The 23,743-nt window shown below is 40.3% G+C and overlaps 2 protein-coding genes across 2 annotated transcripts in view; one reads left to right on the top strand and one right to left on the bottom strand.

Annotated features, from left to right (window-relative positions):
* The window catches only part of LOC125899663 (translationally-controlled tumor protein homolog), a 589,762-nt gene extending 582,861 nt beyond the window's left edge, over positions 1-6,901 (top strand). Inside the window, exon 6 of the mRNA XM_049594120.1 lies at positions 6,892-6,901. Within this exon, the coding sequence (XP_049450077.1) occupies positions 6,892-6,894 (3 nt within the window). The 3' untranslated portion in view covers positions 6,895-6,901. The remainder of the gene's footprint in view (positions 1-6,891) is intronic.
* Positions 1-23,743, bottom strand: part of asic4a (acid-sensing (proton-gated) ion channel family member 4a) — a 128,091-nt gene that overhangs the window by 68,492 nt on the left and 35,856 nt on the right. The gene's annotated exons all lie outside the window — the stretch shown is intronic.

Raw genomic sequence — 23,743 nt, 5'->3', positions numbered from 1 at the left:
ACGGTAAAGGGACAGTTCCCCCCAAAATCAAAATAACATATTCTTCCTCTTTCTTGTAGTGCTTTTTTTTTTGTTTTGTTTTTTTTTTTGCTGTGAGCTGCTGAGTGCTGGATATATCGGCCATACAGATGTCTGCCCTCTCTCAAATATAATGGAACTAGATGGCACTCAGCTCGTGGTGCTCAAAGTGCCAAAAATACATTGGAAAAAATTGAAAAAAATGGCTCTGTTACTCAAGATAATCCACAGACCTTGTTGTGAGCAGTTTCATGTAAAAAACTATTTTGTTCCTCCTGAACCACACCTGCCAACTGTATCACTGTGCAGAAGGAAGCTTGCATCTACTGCTAGCTCACCTGGCACTGCTGACCTAGCTAGTGTTACACCTCAGTGAACAAGTCACAAGCACAGGCCTCTTGTCCATGAGTAGATGCACGATTCCTTCTGCGTTTCACTTCCTGAAGATTATTGTGAGCAGCCAGGGCATGATTTCTGGAAAGAGACATTGGTGTTGAGCTTCTCCAGTGATCTGTTTTTGGTGCTTTGAGCCCCACATGCTGAGTGCCATCTATTTTTGCTGTATTTGAGAAAAGGCAGACATCTCTACGGCCCATATCTCCAACACTCGGCAACTCACCCCAAAACAATCAAGACTGATAAACAGCACTACAGGGATTTGATTTTGAGGTAAACTGTTCCTTTAACGTGGATTTTTTTTTTTTAATGACAACACTGTTAGAAGCCATGGGAGTACTATCACTCACAGCTCAGAGGATAGATCTGCAGTTTGATGGACAGTTTCACACAGGCTAATTCTGCATATCAATTAATAACAAGAGGAAGAGTTATAAGTGCTGGCAGGAACAACGTCCTGTTTTGGACCTAATTAAAATGACCTGGCATCCACGCTTTTCCAACAGTATATTCATGCAGAAAATGGGCAACCCTTAGCTATGATACCCAAAGAAATAAACAGACCAACAAAACAAATCCACATCCCAGGCCTCAGGCTACAAAAACAATTACCAGAAAATCCATTTATACATATACAGCTTCCTATTCTTTTAATGACTCTATTAATGATAACATTCCATTGACTGGGCAAGGTCCCAACTCTATTGTCCGTTTTTTTTTATGGAGCAAAATGAGAGAAAACGTTGTTTTGAGATAAACTGCCTGTTGTCTTTACAGAGCAAATCTGCAATAAAAACAGCAGTTATGTATCAGAATGTGTGAGACATTGGACAGCCCAGTCGATACTGTATTTGTTTACACCCGACAACTTCACCCAAATGCCAGAATCAGGAGAACAGAAATCCTAATCTGTGCTTGTATCCAACTACAATTTCTGGAGGTGATTCTCTGACAATGTTGCTTAGGCAGATTTAACAGGCTCACAGTCTCTGAGCCTTTTCATAAAAATGAGATTTGCAGATAGGAAAATATGTCCTCGGTCCTGGATAATCCCCCTAAGAATTGTTGGTGTCCACAAATAGCCATTTTCAACCAAACAGTTCCAAGAACTATAAGCCCCAAGAACAAATTTGAGGACCACATGTTCCGCTAATGCATCAGTTTTTGTGTTTGCACTGCATCTGAAAAAACTGTAGGCAAATGAGACAGCTCTCAGATTAAAAAGCATCTGGGTGCTTTCAAATGTCACCTTAGCATGTGTCGAGACATTAACACAGAGTCATCAAGATGTTCTCTGGACAGGAAATGTGCAAAGGTGGAGAGGGAGATTAAAAAACACCAGAAAGCCCGGACAGCTGTCTCCAAGGGGACTGTTCTTATCGGAAAAATTACACCATCAGTCATTTGTTCAAAGACTTTAAAGCCAAGGCAGAAGAAGTGTGAAGTATTTATACTGCTGCGAAACAGAAGGCAGGAGGTCAAGGTGGCTGGGTGTTGAAAGCATGTGACGCTGATGCCAGAGATCGCAGTGTCTGATGTCTGTTTCTTTTGGAAACAAATATGATCTTTCCCTAACCTTTACAAAGACTACAATGTTTTTCTGATGTTCAGTATTAACTAAACCTTAAAAGACTGACCACCCCCAAATGATCATTTGTATATCAGTTACTCAGCCCATGTTACCTTGATTCCATGAGGAAAACTTACAGCTAAAACAGTCTCATTTATCCAGTCATATGCTCAGAACTTGCCAAACGTTTGCATCTCCCTAAAACATTACTATTTAAAACACTTACACGTAAACAGTCCCAGGCACAAAGAAGGAGAGCACCTGGGCAAGCATGTGGGTTTCAACTCTGTCTGTTCATTGCCCAGGAGCTTTGCTGTCGTCCACCCACACCTGTCACACCCTGGCAAATGAAGGAGCTGGGAGGCGGGATTTGGATGAGATGCACAGCAGAGTTCAAATGCATGTGGTTACCCAGGTGCATTCCTCTCCAATGCATGAGACTGTTTATATGGAAGTAGTAAGGTTTTAGTAAAAATGTTACTGAAGCATTGAGCATACGACTGGATAAATGAGACTCGTATTATGAGTATTTGTGAGTAACTGATATACAAATGATCATTTTGGGGGTAAAGTGCTCCTGTAACAATAAAGGTAGCAGGGGTAACACTTTACTTGAAGGTATCTACATAAGGGTGACATGAAACTGTCATAACTATGACATGACACTGTCATGAACATTATGTACATGTCATAAACGTTTATGACTGCTGTCATTAAGTGTCATTCAGTTTTCGTAATGACAAGTTGACATTGTTTGGGTTGTCTTGATTATGACAAGTTGACATTTACCAGGATGACATTACCAGAAGTTGTCTTTGTCATGACAAGTTGACATTGTTTGGGTTGTCTTGATTATGACAAGTTGACATTAATCAAAGTGACATTACCAGAAGTTGTCTTTGTCACTTTGTCATTAAAACTGAATGACACTTAATGACAGCAGTCAAAACATTTATGACAAGTTCATGACAGTGTCATGTCATAGTTAGGTGTCATGTCACTCCTATGTAGATATCTTCAAGTAAAGTGTTACCGTAGCAGATAACAAAATGCTCATGAGCAGTGTACGTGGAAATATATGAGAATTCATTGCAAATAACAGCCATTAATACATTAATGACAGAAAAAAAATCCCATCCCAATAGTGACAGTAAGAAACAGTGGTATGGTCTGAATGCATGTTGTAGCACTGATGACGTATGTCTTTGAATGTCTGCAAATCAGTGCGAGAAAAGTTTTTTGTTATGATTGTGCAATCTCTTTTCAAGCTTAAAGACATTTGTTTTTTTCTTATAAATGTTGACTGTCAAAGATAAAATGTGAATATTGTGTGTCTGAGTTTTTCACTTATGTGTGAAATGTTAAACATGCAACATATTTGTACTTTCCTGAGAGCACTTAGAGCATAATGACCAGACAAATTGTCAAAATGTGGAACCATGTTTTTAGTTTTTTAATTGAGGCAATACTGTATTTCTTCCTTTGTGGTAAGCCCCAGCTAGCAGCGTTAATGCACAGTTGATGGCTAATGACAGGTGTATTTAGTGATCATGGGATTTTAATGGCCACTTATCCCTGGCTGTCAAAAGCAGAGTCTACAGAAAGCTGCTGGGAGCCGCTACAGCAGCCGTCTGTCAGCCAAATGGGCAGCTTTTTGCTCTCAGCCTCTCCGTTTCCCTAAAGTTTCTGTTGGACTTTGTTCTCTTCATGCTGTTGAACAACAGACTCATTTAACTCTACGGAACATCTGTGTCTTTGTTCAAGAAGGCCCTCTGTCATTTTTATATCAAAGCAGTTTCTGCAAACCTGTTGGTTCTTATTTCTTGAACCCTCGTTGACGAGGCGATAGATGTGGACATATTTTTTAACACACAGTGAAACATAATACAGATTAGTTAATCACAAAGCTAATGAAATCCATTAATCCCTCTTTTTGCTCTTATCAAGAGTTTATCAGATTCAAACCCTGCAACCTGCAGATAACAGCAGTTTTTAATAATTAAGAGTGACTGCCAAAATAATCAGCCATCAGCGTATTAACATTTCAATAACAACAGGTCTACCAGAGGAAAGCATTGCAATTAAATCTGTTAGTCCTACGTTCATTCTGAATATTTGCAATTGGGAATTCATATAAAACCTGATACATGTGCGCCTTTTGGAGATATACCTTTGAAAAATAAATAGGTGGATATTCTCACTGTAAGAGAGCCTGGGGTGTGTTGGTTCAATGTCATGCATCTGCAGAGAAAGAGCAAACATGTCTTTACACGGTACAGTGTGTATGTGGCTCATTGGCTTTACATTGGACAAACATAAAAGAAGCAAGTAATAAAATGATTTTATTTCTGTGCTTTGACATGGCAGGAATGCTATTTGTTGTAAAATAATGAGAAGGTGAGATGAGGAGGCTGGCAGTTCACCTTTGAACTGTGTATCTTGGAGAAAAGAGGTAAGAATGCATTTTCTCTCTCGCTTTCCTTCGGCAAAGAACATTTCTCACCGTGATTCTCGTGGGGAACCTTCTAAAACACATCCAACACCCACATAACTTCGATTTAAGATCTGCACCTCAGCTAGTAATATCACAGACTAACATTTCACAGTATCCTGCCCTGATGCTTTGTCTTTTGTAACTGCTGGTGTGATTACCCCTGGGGCATCGATCCTCTGTGTACCATCAGGTCTTTTTACGTAATGATGGTAGGTATACGGTGAGCTACAGGTCACTCAGCCCATGTTTAGCTCACATATACGCCAATCATCATACAAGATCAGCGAGCGACATCCATCACTTCAGTCTGCATGCATTTATACTTTGGATCAATTTATCCCTTTTCTCTTGGTAACTTCACACATCTAATCAAGCCACATTTGAAATGCCAGTGCTTTCATTGATTTCCATTAGTGCAGTTCACATCCCTTGGGTAAGGCCACAGGCACATTGGTCAGGATATTTGAACACTCAGATTGTTTAACACACTTCAGTGCCTTTGGAGATCACTGTGACCACACAGTCTTATGGTGCACTTCAGTGTTACTTTCTTCAGCCAAGCAGCGCTATATTTTATGTAGATCTGATTAAAAAAACCAACAATCCATGATATGCTTTTTTTCCCCTCAGTGACCTTCATTCCCACTTTTCCACCTACCTGACTACCTAAGGAGCAGCTCTACAGCGGTGCCTCAGGTCCATTTGGAAAACAAGAGATGATTGGCTCATTCCCTGTAGGATAGTAGAGAGAACCAGAAAGCCGGGCCTCATCTGAAAGCGCGCAGCACTAAGAGCCATTCAGTGGTCCAGGGGACATATTTGAATGTCATGTTGGATCACGTCACACATACTGGGAATAAGGTCAGCATCGAAAAGCGTGGAAGACCTCAGTGGCTACAAGGACGAAGCCGAGTCAAGATGGAAGAGGGGGTGGCGGTGGTGGGGGATTATTAGACAGTCGCAGCTGCTTAGGAGAGAGTTGCACTTAAAAAGGGAATTTCTGTTCTCTTGGTGAATTGAGCCACAAAAACAAAAAAGGCCCAGTATATAGTAATTACCCCACCCAATCTTGCCAATGCAAAAGTTGTCAGACCTCCAGTCAAAGTCAAACGCCTCATCCCTCACAGATAATGTAAAATGCTTTCCCTAACAATAATCTCCTCAGCAACAGGCAAAGAGAGCCGCATTATCAATTCTGCACTTGGTTTTGAATTGGATCAATATAATCACTGGATAAATTGGTGTTTAATTTAGGACCCAAGATAAACCTCTACAGGTTATTATTTCATAATAACCTAGCTGGATAAAGCAAAAGTATCGAGTAATATGTTAAAAATGAAATAAAAATGGTAAATAGCATGGTTTTTCACAAATTGGTGCAAATTTCCTCATGATGAGCAACAAATTAATATTTGATGTGAAAATAATGACTTATAATGTAATTACAATTTTCACTGGTTCTGTTATTAGATTTTTGGTTTATCTTGTAAACACATTATCAGATAAAAAAAAGCACAACTTAATTGTTAATACCTGAATGCTAAACCCAATCGCCAGAAAAAATATTGGCATCCTACTTTTCTGCAAACCACAGATATGTTACAGTTGCACTTGAAGCAGACTACAATAAAACACTTCAGCACTGTGGTTAACTTGTGGCTAGGTGAAGGCACAAGTCCTTGATTATGGTCAGAAGAGGATCATGCTTTAGCTTAAAATACCCCATTTAGGGAGCATAGGCCAGGCAGGAAAAGCAGCAATGTCTAAAAAAAACAACGGCTTTTCATGGCACTATCCCCACAGACAGGTTGCTCAAAACACCCATATTTGGAGCCTAAAAAGCCAACACATTCTCACTCTGACCTGGCACCAAGTTGCTGCTTGGTCATGGACTTCCCATGTCCACATATACATGGCAAAGTATTCCTTGGTATTCCTGCATCTGTTGTTGACATTCATGTCAACTGCAGCCTGTTACACGCATTGTGTCTTTTCAAAATACACTTCCGTTTTCACAGGAAATTTACAGTTTAAATACAGTCTCTTTCAAAATAAATGTACTGTCAGTACAACACTGCAAATTGATGTTTTTTTTTCCTTCAACAACAGACATAAGTGGTTAGATTTAGGCAACAAAAGCACGCGGTTAGGTTTAGAAAAAAATTACACGGTTTGGCTTTACATTCATACAGGACACAAACACCAGCCTTCCAGGTGTAAGTCAGTGATCATAAGACCCATCCACCACCTCTCCCACCTGCCCTACCTGGACTTTTTTCCCCCTTAATGTACGTTGTTGTCCAGCTACATTTCCCCCTGACATCCTCATGCGCCATTACACACTGACAGTACCCAGCCCCCTATCATGCTGACGTAAAAGCACGGCTCTTTTCATCGGTGTCTGACGCAGGAGTAACTACCCGAGCGCCGGTGTTTGATGACTTTAGAAAAAGACTGGGCTGGAAACACAGCAATGACTCACTAAAACACAACTGGTTTTGTTGATGGTCTCAAACAGTGGTCAGCAGTGGTCGATAGCTTGGCTGGAATACTATTTGATACTGCAGTGTTTCCCATACATTCATTTATCTGTGGCGGTGCGCCACGAATAAATTATCTCCGCCACATATAGATTTTTATGCTTTTGGCGCTACCTGTTCGACCTCGCTCATAAACACATTATAATGGGACTCAGTGTCTGTGAATGTAGCTTGTCATTACAATTCCGGTGAAATAGGTGGCGGTATGCATCGTAAAGACACAATTAATGCACCTGGTCTGCCAGAAGAAGAAGCAGACGTAGTAGCAGAACGGATCCAAAGACCTCTCAGTACAAATATGTGGGCAAACAAGTCCAAAAGTGGTCCAAACAACTCTAACTCATCATGTTATATTAGCTGTTTTATTAGCCTGTATTAACATAGGTGGAAGCTCAACAAGTGCAGAGACGTTAACTCACGCTGTTAGTAATGTTAACTGCAGCGCGAGTCCCGTAGCAGCTCGCCACCCTGTTAATCCATTGCAGTGGCTGCACCACCAACGTGAGCGGCACGACAACCACTGCCTGTCACGCGACAACTCTCTATTTTATGCGGCTCTTCTATTTTTATCGCGCTACGCTCACCTACGCGACCCTCCAGCAGATAAAAACTACATGAAATAGTGTGCTAAACGAGCACAGTGTGTTTTTAAATGAATAAACCATTATCAGAGGTGATACATAATGATTTTTTTTCATGCATTTACCCATGTTTATCCGTGACATTGTGTAAATGTCTGTGGCGGACATTTGAAAGCGAGTAGATGACAAACAGTACAGTAAACTTGTAGATAACTCAAATATATGTAATAACTTAGGTGGAAAATGCTTTAACATTTCATGCAGCCTACATGCAGCCTCTCAGCTCAGCAAACGGTAAACAACCCCGCTGGCGTCTCTACGTGTCGCTTCCGTACGCAGTCAGTGGAGCCCAAATGAATACGCCGCGACGCTACGCTGACGTGACGCTTACGCTTGCAGCCAGTGGAGCCCAGCCATAAGGTTCTGCTCGTTAGTAATTAACTCTGACGTTGGATGTTCACTCTTTCACACAGATGAGATCATTACATGGCTATTACATATTTAATAGCTGAGTATAAATTCCAAGGAAATCTGGGATATACTAGGGTGTTAAACGCTGAATCAAAAAGCACTCAGTGATATACATTGAATACAAGGCAATCAAGACTCTTGTTGCCGCTTTATCCATCCTGCCATCAGCAGGAAAACTAAAATCATCCATGCAATTGTTCAGCAGAAAATCCTAGCAGGGTGCTTCTTTGTCACCTGGTTTGTTCTTCTGACCGCTGCTGTGATGATCATGCCTCTAAGCTGCCAAGATCAAGCACAGAGCTGTACGTGCCTCACCTAGCAAGAGCATCACTGGGAATGCTTTTGTCAGCAACATGTGAGCGCCTCCGCTAAATGTCAGCTAACAAGGCTAAAGGAAAAAGAAGTGCAAGCTCATTAAGACGTGCTATGATCTCCCTGGCCTCCAGCTGTATCACCAGGTAGTTGTAAAGAGAATTTAGCCCCGGAGAAAGTCAATGAAGTGATGATGAAAATGAGCCCCCCTGATGCAGCTGATTGATTTTTTCAGTGAAAAATGGCAGGTGCGTAGGGAGTACTTGTCGGCACTGAACAAATCGCAGAAGGTATGGGGAATCGTTTTCACTAGGTGTTCTCACGCTACCCGAATTTATCTTGGCGAGTGAGGGGAGACTGGTCCTATGCCATGAGTTGCAAAGCTGAAAGAGTGTTTTGACCTTGACTAAAAAATCTGGAGTCACAGATTAGAAAACTCACCCTGGCTTTATTCCTCTGAGAGATCATCCATAGTTACCATTAAAAAAAAATGTCAGACAGCCCAGAGCCCAGCTACAGAGCCCAGCAAATATTTAGACACTGAATCGATATTGATACTACAACCTGAGTAAGGGTTAACTGAAGCCTGAGTAAATACAGCACCAAAACAGCACTGCGATGATGTCTGCAGTCATCCATAACAGCCTCCTGCATGATTCTGTGATCTCAGGACCAACATATTAGCATCTTCCAGCAATATGCAGCTGAATCAGGTGCTTCTCAGATCAAGGACAGTGAGCTTCAGAGGGGAAAAAAAATACTGGAGCACATTCATTGATTTGCAGCCTTCACTACTGCAAAAAGACTGGAGTTTTAACTCTGTGTTTTCATTACCATCAAAATGCACAAAGACATCAAGAAAATTCGCATTTTAAAGGAGCTGTGTACAACATTCTATGATTCAGAATTTGAGCAACATGCAGATGGCTGAGCTGGTGGCTAGCAGCTAATGCTAACAGTGCTAACAACTGCAACGGTGCCGACATAGTTAACAGTGTTAACCTGTGAACCGCGGGGAGGGCGCTACGCTTCCACAATGCCTCTGTTCCATTGTATGAGCGCAGTGCAGAGCGGTGTCAGTTAGCTAGCCAGTGGGATACTCACACAGTAACTCACATGCATTAACGCATACGAGCATTCCGACCATCTACCACAACAATAAACAGAAAGATTGCAACACACCCAGAGGGAGCGTGATGTCATAATCTGCCCAGGACGCCATGACTACACTATATCTTTACATGGAAAATAGCTGTTTTCTGCTATGTTAATGTTCTAAATGTTGTATACAGGATCTTGAAACATTTTCTGGCTGTTTGAGCTTTAATTTAGTGTTGGCTCTGCTAGCAGCAGGGTCTAAAGAGCAACAAATACTGGACATGTCTTGTATTGTTGCTGGATTTCACATCTGCACAACAGAATCTAGACACATTATACGAAAAGTTATAAAATTGTTAAAGAGGTATTTCAACTATTTAGTATTGTACTGTAATTGAGTTGGTGGACTAAAAACTAATGACCAAAGTCAAAGTAGCAGAGTCAGAGATATAGAGTGCTCCAGGACATTTTTCTGTAGGACAACGCGGAAGTTAGCGTCGTCCTGGTTCCCTCGTTAAAAAGCCTATGGGATTTTTCCACTGGATTCTGTATTATTGCTGAAAATAAACTCTGTGGCAAACAAACGTTCATGATACTAACACCTTTTGCTCAGCAAGATAATCTTTTTCAAATGAACACCTCTTTATTTCTTTTGAAGCGTAAATGCAATTGCCAGAAGTAAAAAGCTAACGTCAGGCTATACACAAACTACACCACAGTTGCTTGACTTAACATCGCCACCATAACTATGCTGTACAGTGCATGGTGTTTTGACATTCTGTAGTCTCATTTAGCCGCTTGTTAGCATCAGTCTTCCTTAAGAGACATATACTACAAGCCTTAACGTATACGAGTGGGGTATTTACTAACATGTTTTATGTTGTAAAATAGTCTCTTTAGGTTTGGCTAACCACAGACGTTTCAAGTTTCTAACCAAAAACCTATTGTAAAAACCCACTGACACTGATGAGGGAGCTAGGAGTGGCAAAATATTGGCTCATTTTCAGGCTTTAGGGACACACTCCTGGAGTAGTCTATATTTCAGTCAGAGAGTGCTGGACATTACATTCCCCATAATGCAACTCAATAGTGTAAATAGAAAAGCCTAAAATGACAATCCAACATGTACACCTTCTTCACGCCATCATCGGTCTGCTGTGCAGAGTTTGAATTTCTATGTGGCACTTTTTTATAGTCATACAAGTATCCATGGTACTTTCCTTGTGAGCAGCGGGGTTCAACACTGTGACACAATACATATTATCCCCATATCAACTGTTATATTTCTGGAATGCTGATGCCAGGAAAATTGGTGCACTCCAATGTGATGATGAGCACCTACCCTCCATGACTCTTTAAGATTATGGCAGGTGTGTGGGTTCACCATCACCCTGCCTATTTTTGAACTAGTAGGAGCATTCTGACCAAAAATAAATTGGTTTGAACTTGAAAAATTGGTCCCCAGCTTGAACCAAAAATGAGCGGTTTTTCCTCAATCTGAATAATGAATCCTGATGACATCAGTAGGTGGGAAATATTCTACAGGTTGGAAAGAGAGGATGGAGAAGGCAATAATTCAAGTCAATGAGAGGGGGAAAAAAGTGCAGTTGTCCATGCTTTTTTTGGGATAAAAACAAATGTCAGAACTGAACATAAGCTGGCAGGTAATCAATGCAATCCAACATGTTGCTACTACAATTACAAAAGTAATTGGGCCATTATTGAAAGTGACAATCTGTTGAGTCAAGTTTTTCCTCAACCACCGGTCATCTCTTTTAGACATGCCCCCACTCTCAGGGATAAGCTCATGCATTCATATCTTACAGCAGATAAAAAAAGTACCTGGTTGACCAAGCCGGTGGGCACTTTTAAATGTATGCGGTGCCCTCACTGTGATAATGTCCTGCAAACTAAAAGTTTTGTTGATGTAAATACAAACAGGACTTATAAACAAAGTAATTTCATTAACTGTAACACTACTTTTGTTATGTACCGCCTGTCCTGTCTATGTGAGGAAGGTTTTTTCTACATAGGCCGCACCAAAAGACGCCTGAGAGCGCATCGTCTAGCTGAGCATAAATATGCCATTAGAATTAAAAATTATGACTACCCCATTGCCAGGCATTTTAGTGAATATCACAATGCCAATGACTCCTTACTGCGCATTGAGGGCATTGAGCACATTAAACCTATGGATAGGGGTGGTGACAGAATACAGAGACTTAACAAAAGGGAAGCTTTTTGGATTCATCAATTGGATGCGTTAAAATATCCTGGTCTTAATGAAGATATAGACTTTACATGTTTCCTTTAATGTTTCTGTTATGTTTAATATGTTTATCATATCTTTAACATATGTTGAATACTGGTTCATGGGTATTTTATTAAGTTTGACTGATGTTTGGTTTGGTTATGTTTTGTGTGTTTTTCTTGTTTTCTCATTCTCTGTGATTTATTATCATGGTTCATTGGCTTCACTTGTCATGTCATTAACTGTGTCATGTGATAGTTTCTTATTGGCTGCTGCTACTACTGTATATAGATGAAACCACACCTTGGTGCATCGGTTTCTCCAGCCCTGATGAAGACCAACAGTGGTCGAAACATGTTGGCTTTTTAATGAGTTGTCCATTAAAGGCTTTTTAATCTAATCTTTCCTTCCTCATTCTCATTTTTGTTCGGAGTGCCTGGATTCCTTTCTGTTTGCAGTGTTTTGGAGTTCCCTCATTTTTTCCCAAGAGCACCTGATACATTTTTTGATCTACACTCTACAACACAGAGCAACCAGTTATCTGTTTTTCTAACATGTTGCTACTACTGTTTACTTCTATTGTGCATTGTGCAACGCTCTTTGTTAATGAATCTTTGATAACACTGGTTGTGCTCAAAATTGGTGGAAATGCAGTCGGGTTTTGGTAGGAAGCACGACAGCTACAAGAATCCTGGATGAAAGCAGTTCAAGACCCAGAGCTCAATTGGCAGAAAAAGGGTTGTAGAAAACAAGAGGTGCCAAGATCATCTCCAAAAGTACAACGAATGTTATACAATATTCGTGGTCCAAAAAATGTGCAACAATGACTCCAAACAACGATCATGTAGTGGGTACTAACTGTGCATTTTTATCTTCACAAAATCATCAGCACATCCATTCCATCTAAACCTGTTTGAACTTACCGACATCCTACATTTTCTTAAGTGCTTGCTGCAAGCTTTCAGTCAGTTTCATGGCTGTAAATAGGGAGGGAAAAGATTAAATGTAAAAACAGAGAGAGAGAGCATCTCTAATGGCAGCATCTTAAAGTATCTTTCCAGCTGTTTTTTTTTTTCACTAGAGTGGAAGAGGAGAAGGAGGTGGGCGGTGAGAGGAGGGGGGGCGAACAGATGAACTGATGGCCTTTTGCTGTGTTTTACAGGACTACAGCCTGGCCAGGATTGTTCTCTGCTTCCCAGAAGACACCAGTCAGCTGCTGGAGGCTAATGTTAATTAGAGCCTGTCAGCAGAGCAGCCTTTAAAAAAGGGTCACAGAAAAGGTCAGTGTGCTATATTGTAATTATTTTACATGTTTAAACCACAGCCTGTTTTTCTCTCAGAAATCTGACACCAGCATGATCTCTTTTCCGGAGTGGAATTTGTCTGTCTACATAATAGAAAAGGGAGCATCACCCGCATTTACTGTTGACAAAAGTATGTGATTTATTATCTAAAACTGAGTCTGAAAAGCAATTTAACTGTTGTTGACTGACCGTTGACGCATACAGCCTTTGTGATGGATGATTTTTTTTTTAAAAAAAAGTTAAATATTATCTGTGTACTGATAGTGATGAAACTGAAAGGAACTGATGGAAATTACGAGACTGTCCCTCACAAGAAAAATGACAGCATTTGTCATCATTTGTTTAAAAACCCATCTAGACCTTTGCTACCAGACCTCTGGCTGCTGTGTGATCTTTGTCTATTCAGAGCTTCAGCAGAAACTCTGTGTGTGTGATTATATGTAAATATGTATATACAACAGTTAGTTCTCATGGCATCGTGGTGGTTAGCATTGTCGCCCCACAGCAAGAGGGTTCCTGGTTGGAACCCAGGGAGGAGGGTTCAAACCCTGGGGTGGGGGAGCACTTCTGTGCGGAGTTTGCATGTTCTCCCCATGTCAGCATGGGTTTTCTCTGGGTACTCCAGCTTCCTCCCACAGTCCAAAGACATGCAGGTTTATTGTTGACTCTAAATTGGCCATGGGTGTAAATGGGTAAATTGTTGTCTCAGTCCCGTGATAGTATGGCGACCGATCCAGGGTGCCCGCTGTCAGCTGGGATAGGCTCCAGCCTCCCGCAACCCCTAACAGGATAAGCGGTAATGGAAAATGAATGAATGAATAGTTCTTACCTAATAATTTGACTAGACAAGAGGCATTCCATGTGTGCTGATAACTACGCATGAATAACTCTGCTTAAAGGTTTTTCTAAACCATTAAGTACATTACCTGTTATTTAGCCTTTTCATTAATGGAAATTTCATGGTTCTGCGTACCAAAAACGACTTGGTTAGGGCCTGTGTCCACCAAAGCAATTTTTCCTGAGGCTAGCCTATTTTTTTAAATTCTTTGCAAAGAGAGCAACACGTATTTACGCTACCTTACAAACGCCAGCAGTGTGACTAGGTGTTGAGTGAATTTTTTTCTGAACGCTGCCCGTTGGGCATTTTTTTAATGTGCCTATAACTGAAAAATGTTAAACTTTGGGTTAAAACACTGCGCTCGTCACTGTCACTTCTTACCCAGCTGTTCAGTCACAGTGGAGGAGGGACAAATGCCACAAGGACCTGCTGTAACATCTTACCTGTGCAAATGCTGAATAACAACAACAATGGAGGAGAAAAAAAGCCCTCCCTCCACCCAGAGCAAGAATTTTACCTTGCACTGATATTTTTACCTCTGTGGATATTACTGAAGAGCGCCTGGCTTTTTCAGCCTGGAAAAAACACCAAAGTGGACACAGGGCTTAAAGATTCGACAGATGCCATTGTGATTTTATAAAAGAAACCAACACTGGTTGTTACACTTTTTACTGCTGTAATTCTCATTATCCTTGGGAATTATTTATACAAGACAAATCTGTCCTACCTCATGATTTACCTCCAACACCAACATTCAGTCCTGATTCAGTCCAATCCGTCTGATAACGATTGTTCACACAGAAAACTTACACACTGAGTCTGATGTGTTTTATTCTTCAATTTTGGACAAAACATTCATACTTGGTGTGCAAAGGCTTTTATAATGGTGGAAGATCTGAAAACAATCACATGAATATTTTTTACAGTCTTTGTAGGCAACTGCCGCTGACAAAAACATTTTGTTGTTTAGTTTGGAGAACTTATTGTGTTGTATTTGTGATTTACGTAACTAGAGATCTTTTGTCAACTTATTTACATCACGATAACCACATTAATTGATGAACTGTCTTTATTATTGATTTGTTCTTATAGCGTTACATTTCAAATTTAACATACATAGTCGGTAAGACAAACCTCAGTTGTGTAACATCATCGGAGACGTGCAGAGATAAGAAAGGAATTCAGCCTTGTTTCATAGATGCTTCTGTTGTGGGCTGAGCCGATGGCAACATCATTCGGAAGCTGTTAACCCACAATACATCAGGTGACACCTGTCTGTCCTGTGCTGACCTTCCCATTCTGTCCTCGACCCGCTCCTGTCTATCCTCCCTTGCAGTGTCAGACAGAAATCTCCCAGGGCCAAACTGTGCCATGTCCATTCACTGCTTCCACCCCGTCAACCAGCAAACATCTTCAGATTGGATTGCCTGACCCAACCCCCACCCCCGCGGCTAAATAGATTGCCCCCCTCCTTCCCCTCCACAGACAGGTAGAGACAGGTAGAAATGTGTGTCTATCTCTGCTGGACATTCATCACACCTGCTTCTTCTCTTGTATCCACTAAACAATGGAGCAGAGATAATACAGCATTAGAGTCCTCACCTTCATCATGCTGACATTTGTTACGCCTCGGCAGAGCCGCTGTTTGATCCAGCACATGTTTCAACATCACATCTTTAATCTGTGTAAACAAGTCAAAGGCCAGCGTGGCTTAGGAGGCAGAGGATGGAGAAACATTATTTAGACTGAAGCACGTAGCACGCCGGCTGAACCCTAACGGAGATTAGAGTGTATAGTCGTGTCACAGGGAGTCAAGACAGTCACGTCCTGTGTGTGTGTGTGTGTGTGTGTGTGCTCGCACATGAATGTGGCTCTAGCAGGTGTTTTCTCTGAGACATTTGAGTGGAGAGCTCTTGTTCAGATTCCTGTGTGCAATCCCAACCCCTGGCTGTATATCACACAGCAAAGTGTGATGTCTGAAACTGACATTTGTCTATTTGTCAAAACATATGTCATATCATATTTATACACAGAAATCCATAATGGAAATCCCTGTTCACATTAACTCAGCAAAGAGAGGGTATAAAGCACTTGGTTGGGAGAAGAATATGGATAGTGCATTTTTCAATGCACTGCTGTCCTCCATCTCTCTAATGTCTGTTGCCAGCAACAGAGAGCATTTGTCTATGGTGACTAATGACTGGGACGTTGATAACAGACATCATAACAACCTGTGATGCATGTGGACTATTATAGTGTATTATTACATTTGTTCTTTAGCCAATTTAATTTGTTATACCAAGCATCTGAAACTCCTTTTTGCAGGCTGATGTAATGCTAATTGTCATTCTCAAAAATCAAGGTCAATGCTGAGATTAACCACAGAGCCAATTGCCCACAATGAGCTATTTCACTGCAGATTAGTTTAAAAATGTACTTAATTTGTCCTATTTGTTAATGCGGCTGCATCGTCTCAGCTGACATTTTTCTTGTTTAAACAGACACAGAGGTTGTGAGAGCACTATGTTCTTACCAGCGAGTGAAACACAGTGCAGATGAGGTAAAAAATAAAATACATAAAATCACACGCACCCTCAAAATGAAAGCCCACAGCTCAGATCAGTCTAAGCCCTGCTGAGGCTTGACAGTGCATACAAGTTGGCATATCTACCCAAAAGCACTCCACAATTTTTCACTGACCAGAGATAGAGTGTGCATCTCTCATTGAGCGGCGTGGTTAGATGAGAGCATCAGTCAGAACAGGGTTTCTATTTGAGGTTGTCAGTTTGTACAAAGTAAATAACAGGCTCGCACTGCCAGTTCCACCATTTAATGTAATGCAGTTTCAATGCAAGGTAGAGCCTTCCGCATATTGAACGTGAGAACGTTTAGAATAAATACAAAATTGATGCATATGTTCAGAGATTCTCAGAGAAATGAAATTAATCTTATGAAAATGCCTTATTTGAGGAATTCATAAGGTCAACCATTTTGTTCTTGACAGAAATATCTAAATAAATATTGGATGAATAGCCATACAATTTTAATTTCATGTTGCTGCTGAATCAAGTTTCAGCTGAAGGGATACTATCATAACAATGTGGGAAGTGTGTGTAAATGCACTGTGATAAACCTCCATCCATCTTACCAGCGCCCAGATGTCCCTGCTCATGTCTCTGCCAAAATCACTGGATTTTCACTGGCTCATGGGCTGTTTCTCCAACTGCAGATTGCACCTCCTCATATTTGTATACCTGCTACGAAGTGCATAAAGAATACAGAGCAGATTGAGAGTAAGTCTCGCCCCCCTCTCCCTCTCAAACTCAAAACAAATTGATCAAATGATAAAACTGAACAATGCTGATAAAAATAAACAAAGAATCTGTTACAGTATTGGCTATTTCCTGGCTAAAATGTCTTAAGAAATATATTTTAGTGCACTGTAATGCAAGAGTTTGTAAACAGGAAGTGGGTGCCATACTTTTTTGTGTACTGTCAAAACAGAGGAGAGAAAAAAATAACAAATTTTAGCTTTCTTTAACTGTAATTTCGAGATTGTTTGTTACCAGCCGGCCTTCATATTATTCCCTCTGTCAGAACAGCCACACCGACATTGCCTCACCCACCATTGGGAGCATTTATTGGTCCAATGCATTCTGGTAGTTGTAGGTTTTCTACTTCTTGAGCAAACTGGAATGACACCGCCTTTTCTTTTCTGTTTTCTCTAGTCATGTAGCATCGACGTCAAAAGTATTTGCATTTTTCTACTTCATAAAGAGCCCAGTGTTAATGCATTGAAATACTTCTTAAAGAAGCAGTAGTTTATATGGGTGTTATCTGAATGTTTTCTGTGTATGATTTTCTCAGTAGCTGCACTGAATCCCTTTTACAGAATTTCTAATCTTACCAGGTTGCATTTATCTGTTCATTAAACCTTCATTTTCTTTTAGCTGGCATGTGATTTAAAAACGGTCAATGGGAAATTATGTCAAAATATTTTTTTTTCCTCATATAATTGAAGGCTATGAATTCTAAATTATGAAAACCAGATTCTAAATGAGCATGTTATATGTTTCTCAGCTAAACACAAAGGTATAGGCCAGTTTTAATTTAACAACCTGATGAAATTATTCCTAATATGCACTGTGTATTGTTACTTCTTGTATGAAAAGACCTGCCAGTCAATTTGGAAATAGTAACAAGGTTTCAAAGTGGTTATAATTTTGGTTGTGGTGGTTTCCTTTTGATTACATTTGGATCAAAGATTACACCTTTAATGCAATTTGATGCAAAGTAACACAAAGGTAATAAAATGGGATCGCCACAAAGGGTTTATTAATCATTATATCCACATTGATTTACATTAATTCTATAGAGCAAAAAGAGGAAAACTGTCTGGAGACTTTATCACTTGATACAAAGGCTTTATACAATACTGCCCTGAGAACTTGAACATCAAGCCAGAGCACGACAGTTTTATGCTTTGTTAGTAAAGGTCAGGCCGGCACATTGATGATGTGCTTATTATCTGTCTCAGCGGCAATCTGTTTAAAATTACCTCATTATGTTGATGACCAAATCAAGTGCACCCCTGGGCCCCATGCACTCCTCCTTAGATACTGCTTATGCCAAGTCACGGGCTACCAGTGCCATCATGTTAGATGTGATGAGAGCTGTAGGGCATCTAATACTACATGTATGCCAGCTAAGCCATGACATGATATTAATTACATGAAAGCCCTCCTTGTCAGGCTGTTTGATCTCCTTATTCGGTTCACAAACAGGTGAGGCTTCGGGCTCCTTCACCCATTCAGAGCGTGATAAGTGTGCAATGAACTAACGAAAATGGACGGTTTGCAAACATTTATTCAGTCATGAAATTTAAAATTGAAATTTTCTCATTGCCATAAAAAAATCAATACCCTATATTTTAGCCTGCCATAAACCATATAATTATTGGGGGTTTTTTGCATGCAAAGCAAGTTAAACAAAGAGAGTATAGGCATTACATAAGATATATTTTCTCTGTGCAGGCAGGATGTTCATATGGTGGAAACAAACTCGAAGGATAATTATATGTCGATGGAAATTCGACTTCAAGCAGCACCTTATATCATCCACGTTCTGGCACGACTTTGGATTTCACAGTCTAAAGGACGAACCAAACCGTGATGACTGAACTGCTTGCGAATTCATGGCAAAGTTTTTGTTTCAAAAGTATAAAACAGAAGTCAAGACGGACTTCAGTTAGAATTTACTTGTGGGTTGTCAATTCAGTGAAAATATACTTAATCAGAGACATAAAAGTCAGAAAATGTCATTTGTGATTCATCATTTTCTGCAGTATTATTTGGAAATATGCACTGTAGTCTGGATCTGCTCTACATTAATTAGCACTTAGAGTAATAAAAACATGTCCATTATCATCATTGTTATGTCTTGCAATAATTCATCCAACGTGCAAGGCACATCTCCCCACCACAGAGAGTTAAATGCTGAGGAATATGAGGCAACCAGTGGCTTCACCTGACAACAGACTTTGGAAACATGCCTTTAAGGTCTGCTCTGATTTTTTAGAATAATATATTATATAAAGAGCATTTCACTTCCCCACTCACCTTCCAGTAACACTTTGAGTTGTTGATGTGCAAAGATTGTAGTGTAGCCTGAAGAAAAACTCACGTCAAAATCACATCAAAAGCTTTCAAGCTGTATTGAATTAGTATTCGCAACATTTTTTCACCTACAGTAGCTCCATTGGTTATTCACTATTCATTTTACTCAATTTCCTCTGTGCTTTGTTTGTGCTGAACTGCACCCGAGTGAATGCTTTCATGCAGAACATGTAAGTGGCCACCCAAGTTCTTATTGATTAGGCTATAGCACACTGAAAGATCAGACACTCACGATCTTTTGACAGAAATCAAAAGCAGTCAAACCTTGACACTTATCCCACTGGGATCTGTACTATTAAACAGCTCTGTGTGATGGGCCACTTGTATAGCTGAAAACATTTGACAAATACCAACAAAAGAGTCAAATGAAAGAATCGTTTGGCAGTGAGCCTGAACATACAGCTGATATTTCAACAGAGTAAAGGTTAAAACTGCCCCCAAATCCACAAACATGAACACAACAGGACATCCGCAAGGTGGGCAAAACTGAGTCTACAAGCTATAATCACACAGCAGCCACATTAAATGCAGGTTTTTAAAAAGGCTCTGTTGAGAACCACCCAGATAATTCTGACCATCATTAACCTCTGGCTGACCCTAATTCAGCGTCACAATCCCCCGGATTCTGAGGATTAATGCTACATTTAAATAATTAGGGTCAGCAATGGACAAACACCACATATATAAAACCTGAGCTGACATGACCGCTATTGAATTTAATAAGACTGTGCAGCCACAATGAGCTGTCATCCTATATGGAAGTGGTGGATAAAAATGTGGCAGGAAATAACATGTTGATTAGTCTGTTTTATGCAGCAAGCTGTTCTGTTTTATTACAGCCCACATGGACTGAATGTCATTCACAGACAAGTACATGTTAATAGGAGCATAGCCTCTAATTCAGAAACTGGTATGCACCATAACAATTCAACAAGTATGGGTTCTTATTTATAAAACAATCTTTGAGAAGTAAAGCCTAAGCAAGTATTATTACCTGTCATTACAATGTGCAGGGGTCGAATGGATGTTTGTTGATCTATTGACCGTGAACAGACCTCTAAAAACACTAAGTGCTCAGCCCTAAATGGAAGACAGAAAAATTAGTGACGGGCTGGTAAACATAGTGAAGGTATAAGCAGCCAGGTATTAGATTCAGATTAACCCCAGTAGTTGAGGAAAACAGGGCAAAAAGGAGAGTGACTATTAGACATTAGCATCGCGAATGATTGCTAGTGTCACTTGCTGGATGTGTCAATGTGTTCACAAAGTTACAATATGTCACGACTACCTTTACATGTGTAAAATATTCCATTGTTTGCCCTTATTCAGAAAGACAATATTTGTACCCAGCTGTGTACATGCCCAATAAATATAAATATCCCACCAATATTCTCGTTTAAATGCAGCCGTGCATACTCCGAGTAACATCCCCTAACATGTTGTTTATCACGTCAAAATATGGAAAAGTGGAACGGCTAAAGCTGCTCGTGGCATTTTGCTTCTGTGTCAAAATAGGACTTTCGGTGGACTTGTTCTTTCAGCTACCTTCTTGAAAATGTCAGCATTGCAATACTTGCACATATTTAAAAACCTGTTGATATCAAAGTATTTCATAATGTTTAAAAGTAGGTGTGTTTCTCCTTCTGACTAAAAATGTGGGCTTTTTTTTGGACATGTATCCCTACTCTACAGCCTTGTCTATTTTTGAACTGTTGGCTGGTTGGTTTGTGTCAACCCAGTCTCACTTCAAATTCGTCGAAATTTTGGCACTTGGGCAGTGACTTGCAGTGTGAGACACTGGCGAAAAAAGCCATCCTTTAACGTCTGCATGATGCACAGCTGGTCGTTGTTATTGTTGAATGACGCTTGGTGGCATCGTGGGAAAAGACAGCGGGTTAAGAACAAAAGTTAAGGTGGCAAAAGTCAGAGAAATGCTGGCGGAAGGGGTGGACAGGCCCAACAAACACCAACACTCACCCGGAGTTGGGTCCCGTAAGATTATAAAGCCGACCCTGTTCTTTTGTCCTAAACCCAAACAGGTGCGTTTGTTGTTGAAGGGGGGAAAAAAACGTCAATTTGCGGTGTTGTACCAACATAGTGCAGGCGATATGTCAATATGTAACGAAGTCGGAGTGAGAATGTGTTGTTTGTGTACAATATATCCATGACATCAGCAGAGCTGACCATAAACAAGCAAGAGGCCGTGTGTCTGAATATGCTGTATATATGTCCAAAGAATGCTCCTAAAACCTGGCTAATACCAGCATGTCCCATGTCTTGATCAGATAATGCTTCAGAGAAGGGCAGTCAGAAGAATAGTGGAATGTCAGTGTGCATGTAAACATAGTCAATATTGCTTTTAAAGCTGCTTCTGTTGCACCTCTGCGGCCAAAAATGAAAATAAAATGGAATAAAATAAAAGTGCTGGTAGGTCTAAAGGTAGCGTGAGCAATATCAATACGGAGCAATGTTTTTGTTTGTATCTTGCACACGCACACGCGGACCCCTGTGCGCAGTCCCGCAGATGGTTTCCTGCTATTTCGCTGATTGACAGCTCGTGGTGGTAACATGCCAAGAAATATAGCAATGCACCAATTTAGGCATAGAAGAAGATGACTACTAGTAAGCAGACATGGAGATAAACAATGTACTGTAGATTTCAAAAGAAAGAAAGTAATACATTTCACATATTTATTATCATTATGGTCCGACTTCCTGGAATTTCCCACCACAAGAACCGATGTCTGTCTTCTTTAAGAGCAGACAAAACACACATCTATTTTGCAAGCTTTAAGTTGGGTTTAAATTGTGTGGCTAATGCCCTTTTTCAAAAATACCTTCTAATTTTCTTTGTTTCATTGTAATATCTTCTTATCTTACATTTTTATATATTTGTAATATCTTCTTATCTTACATGTTCTCATCTTGAATGTTTTTGTCACATATGATCTTTGTCAGTTATTTTTGCCTTTTATGTGAAGCACACTGAGTTTACAGTACGCCTGTCATATAAAACTCACTCACTCATTCATTCATTCATTCATTGTCCATAACCACTTATCCTGTCCAAGGACATGGGTGACACTGGATGTACTCCGCCTCCCGCCCAGGACAGTTCTGCCATATGAAATGTGCTATTTAAATAAATTTGACTTCACTCTGGTGTGTTTAATCCCTCGAGGACACACACTGTGTTTGGGTGAGAAAAACTGAAAGTAAACATAACTTTGTCTACAAAGAAAAATCAAAGCACCTTTGATAAAGGATCCATTTAATGTCATAATGTACATATTAAAAATTAAATGTAAACATCTGACTGTCATATTTACTGTGCGTCACTTGCTGTAGCAGATACTGTAAGACTGAAGGCATACAGTATCTGCGAGTACTGAATATAAAATAACCCCCTGCATAACGCGAGGCGTTACTGCCACCCTCATCAATCCACTAGCATTCATCGCACTGAATCTCATTTAACACCTGCTGTTGGTATTTTGGATCAGTGTGATGTACAGCATTAAATGCCATTTAAATGTAATATGCTCTGCCGCTAATCTGCATTACACAATGTGAGGTGTGTGCTTTGAGACTAAGCCGCATCTTTCAGCTCAGACTTGGTGTAAAGTTACTGTAAGTTACCTTTTGAAAAACTCGGTGCACCTCCGAGAAGGCAGAGCAGCATTCTTTATCGTTGTGTGAAGGGTGAGAATTACTGTAGCACAAGTAAGATGACACTTCAAACAGCTAATTGATCCATGCATTGGGAAATATAATCTGAAAATCTGACAAATACTTTAGGCTGCTTTAGAAGTGCTAATTAGGAGTATTGATCCCATATAATAATGTTTAAAAACAGAGCCTGTCTCTCACCGGGTAATCTACTGTGAGACTGAGGGTGCCAGCTCACCACTTTTGTGAAGGGCATTTCTCCCTGAAAGCTTTGATGGTATAACGTCTGCTTTGTTTGGTGTGTGTGTGTGTGTGTGTGTGTGTGTGTGTGTGTGTGTAAAGGAGATGGGTGTGCAGTTGGTAAACATTCCTCCTCTCCTCTTTTTCTTCTTTCTTTCTGTCCCTCTTTCTTTGGTCACAGCTTTCGTCTTTGCTACTATTTGAGGTTAAAATCAGCGTTGCCTTCGGCTCTAATGGCAGAGTGAGTGACAGGTCAGTGACAGGAAACAAATGTGAGCCTTCATCG

Source organism: Epinephelus fuscoguttatus, linkage group LG13 (genome assembly GCF_011397635.1).
Source record: "Epinephelus fuscoguttatus linkage group LG13, E.fuscoguttatus.final_Chr_v1".
Classification (NCBI taxonomy): Eukaryota; Metazoa; Chordata; class Actinopteri; order Perciformes; family Serranidae; genus Epinephelus; species Epinephelus fuscoguttatus.
Note: the sequence above shows the minus strand (reverse complement) of the source record. Positions and strands in the feature narration are given on the sequence as shown.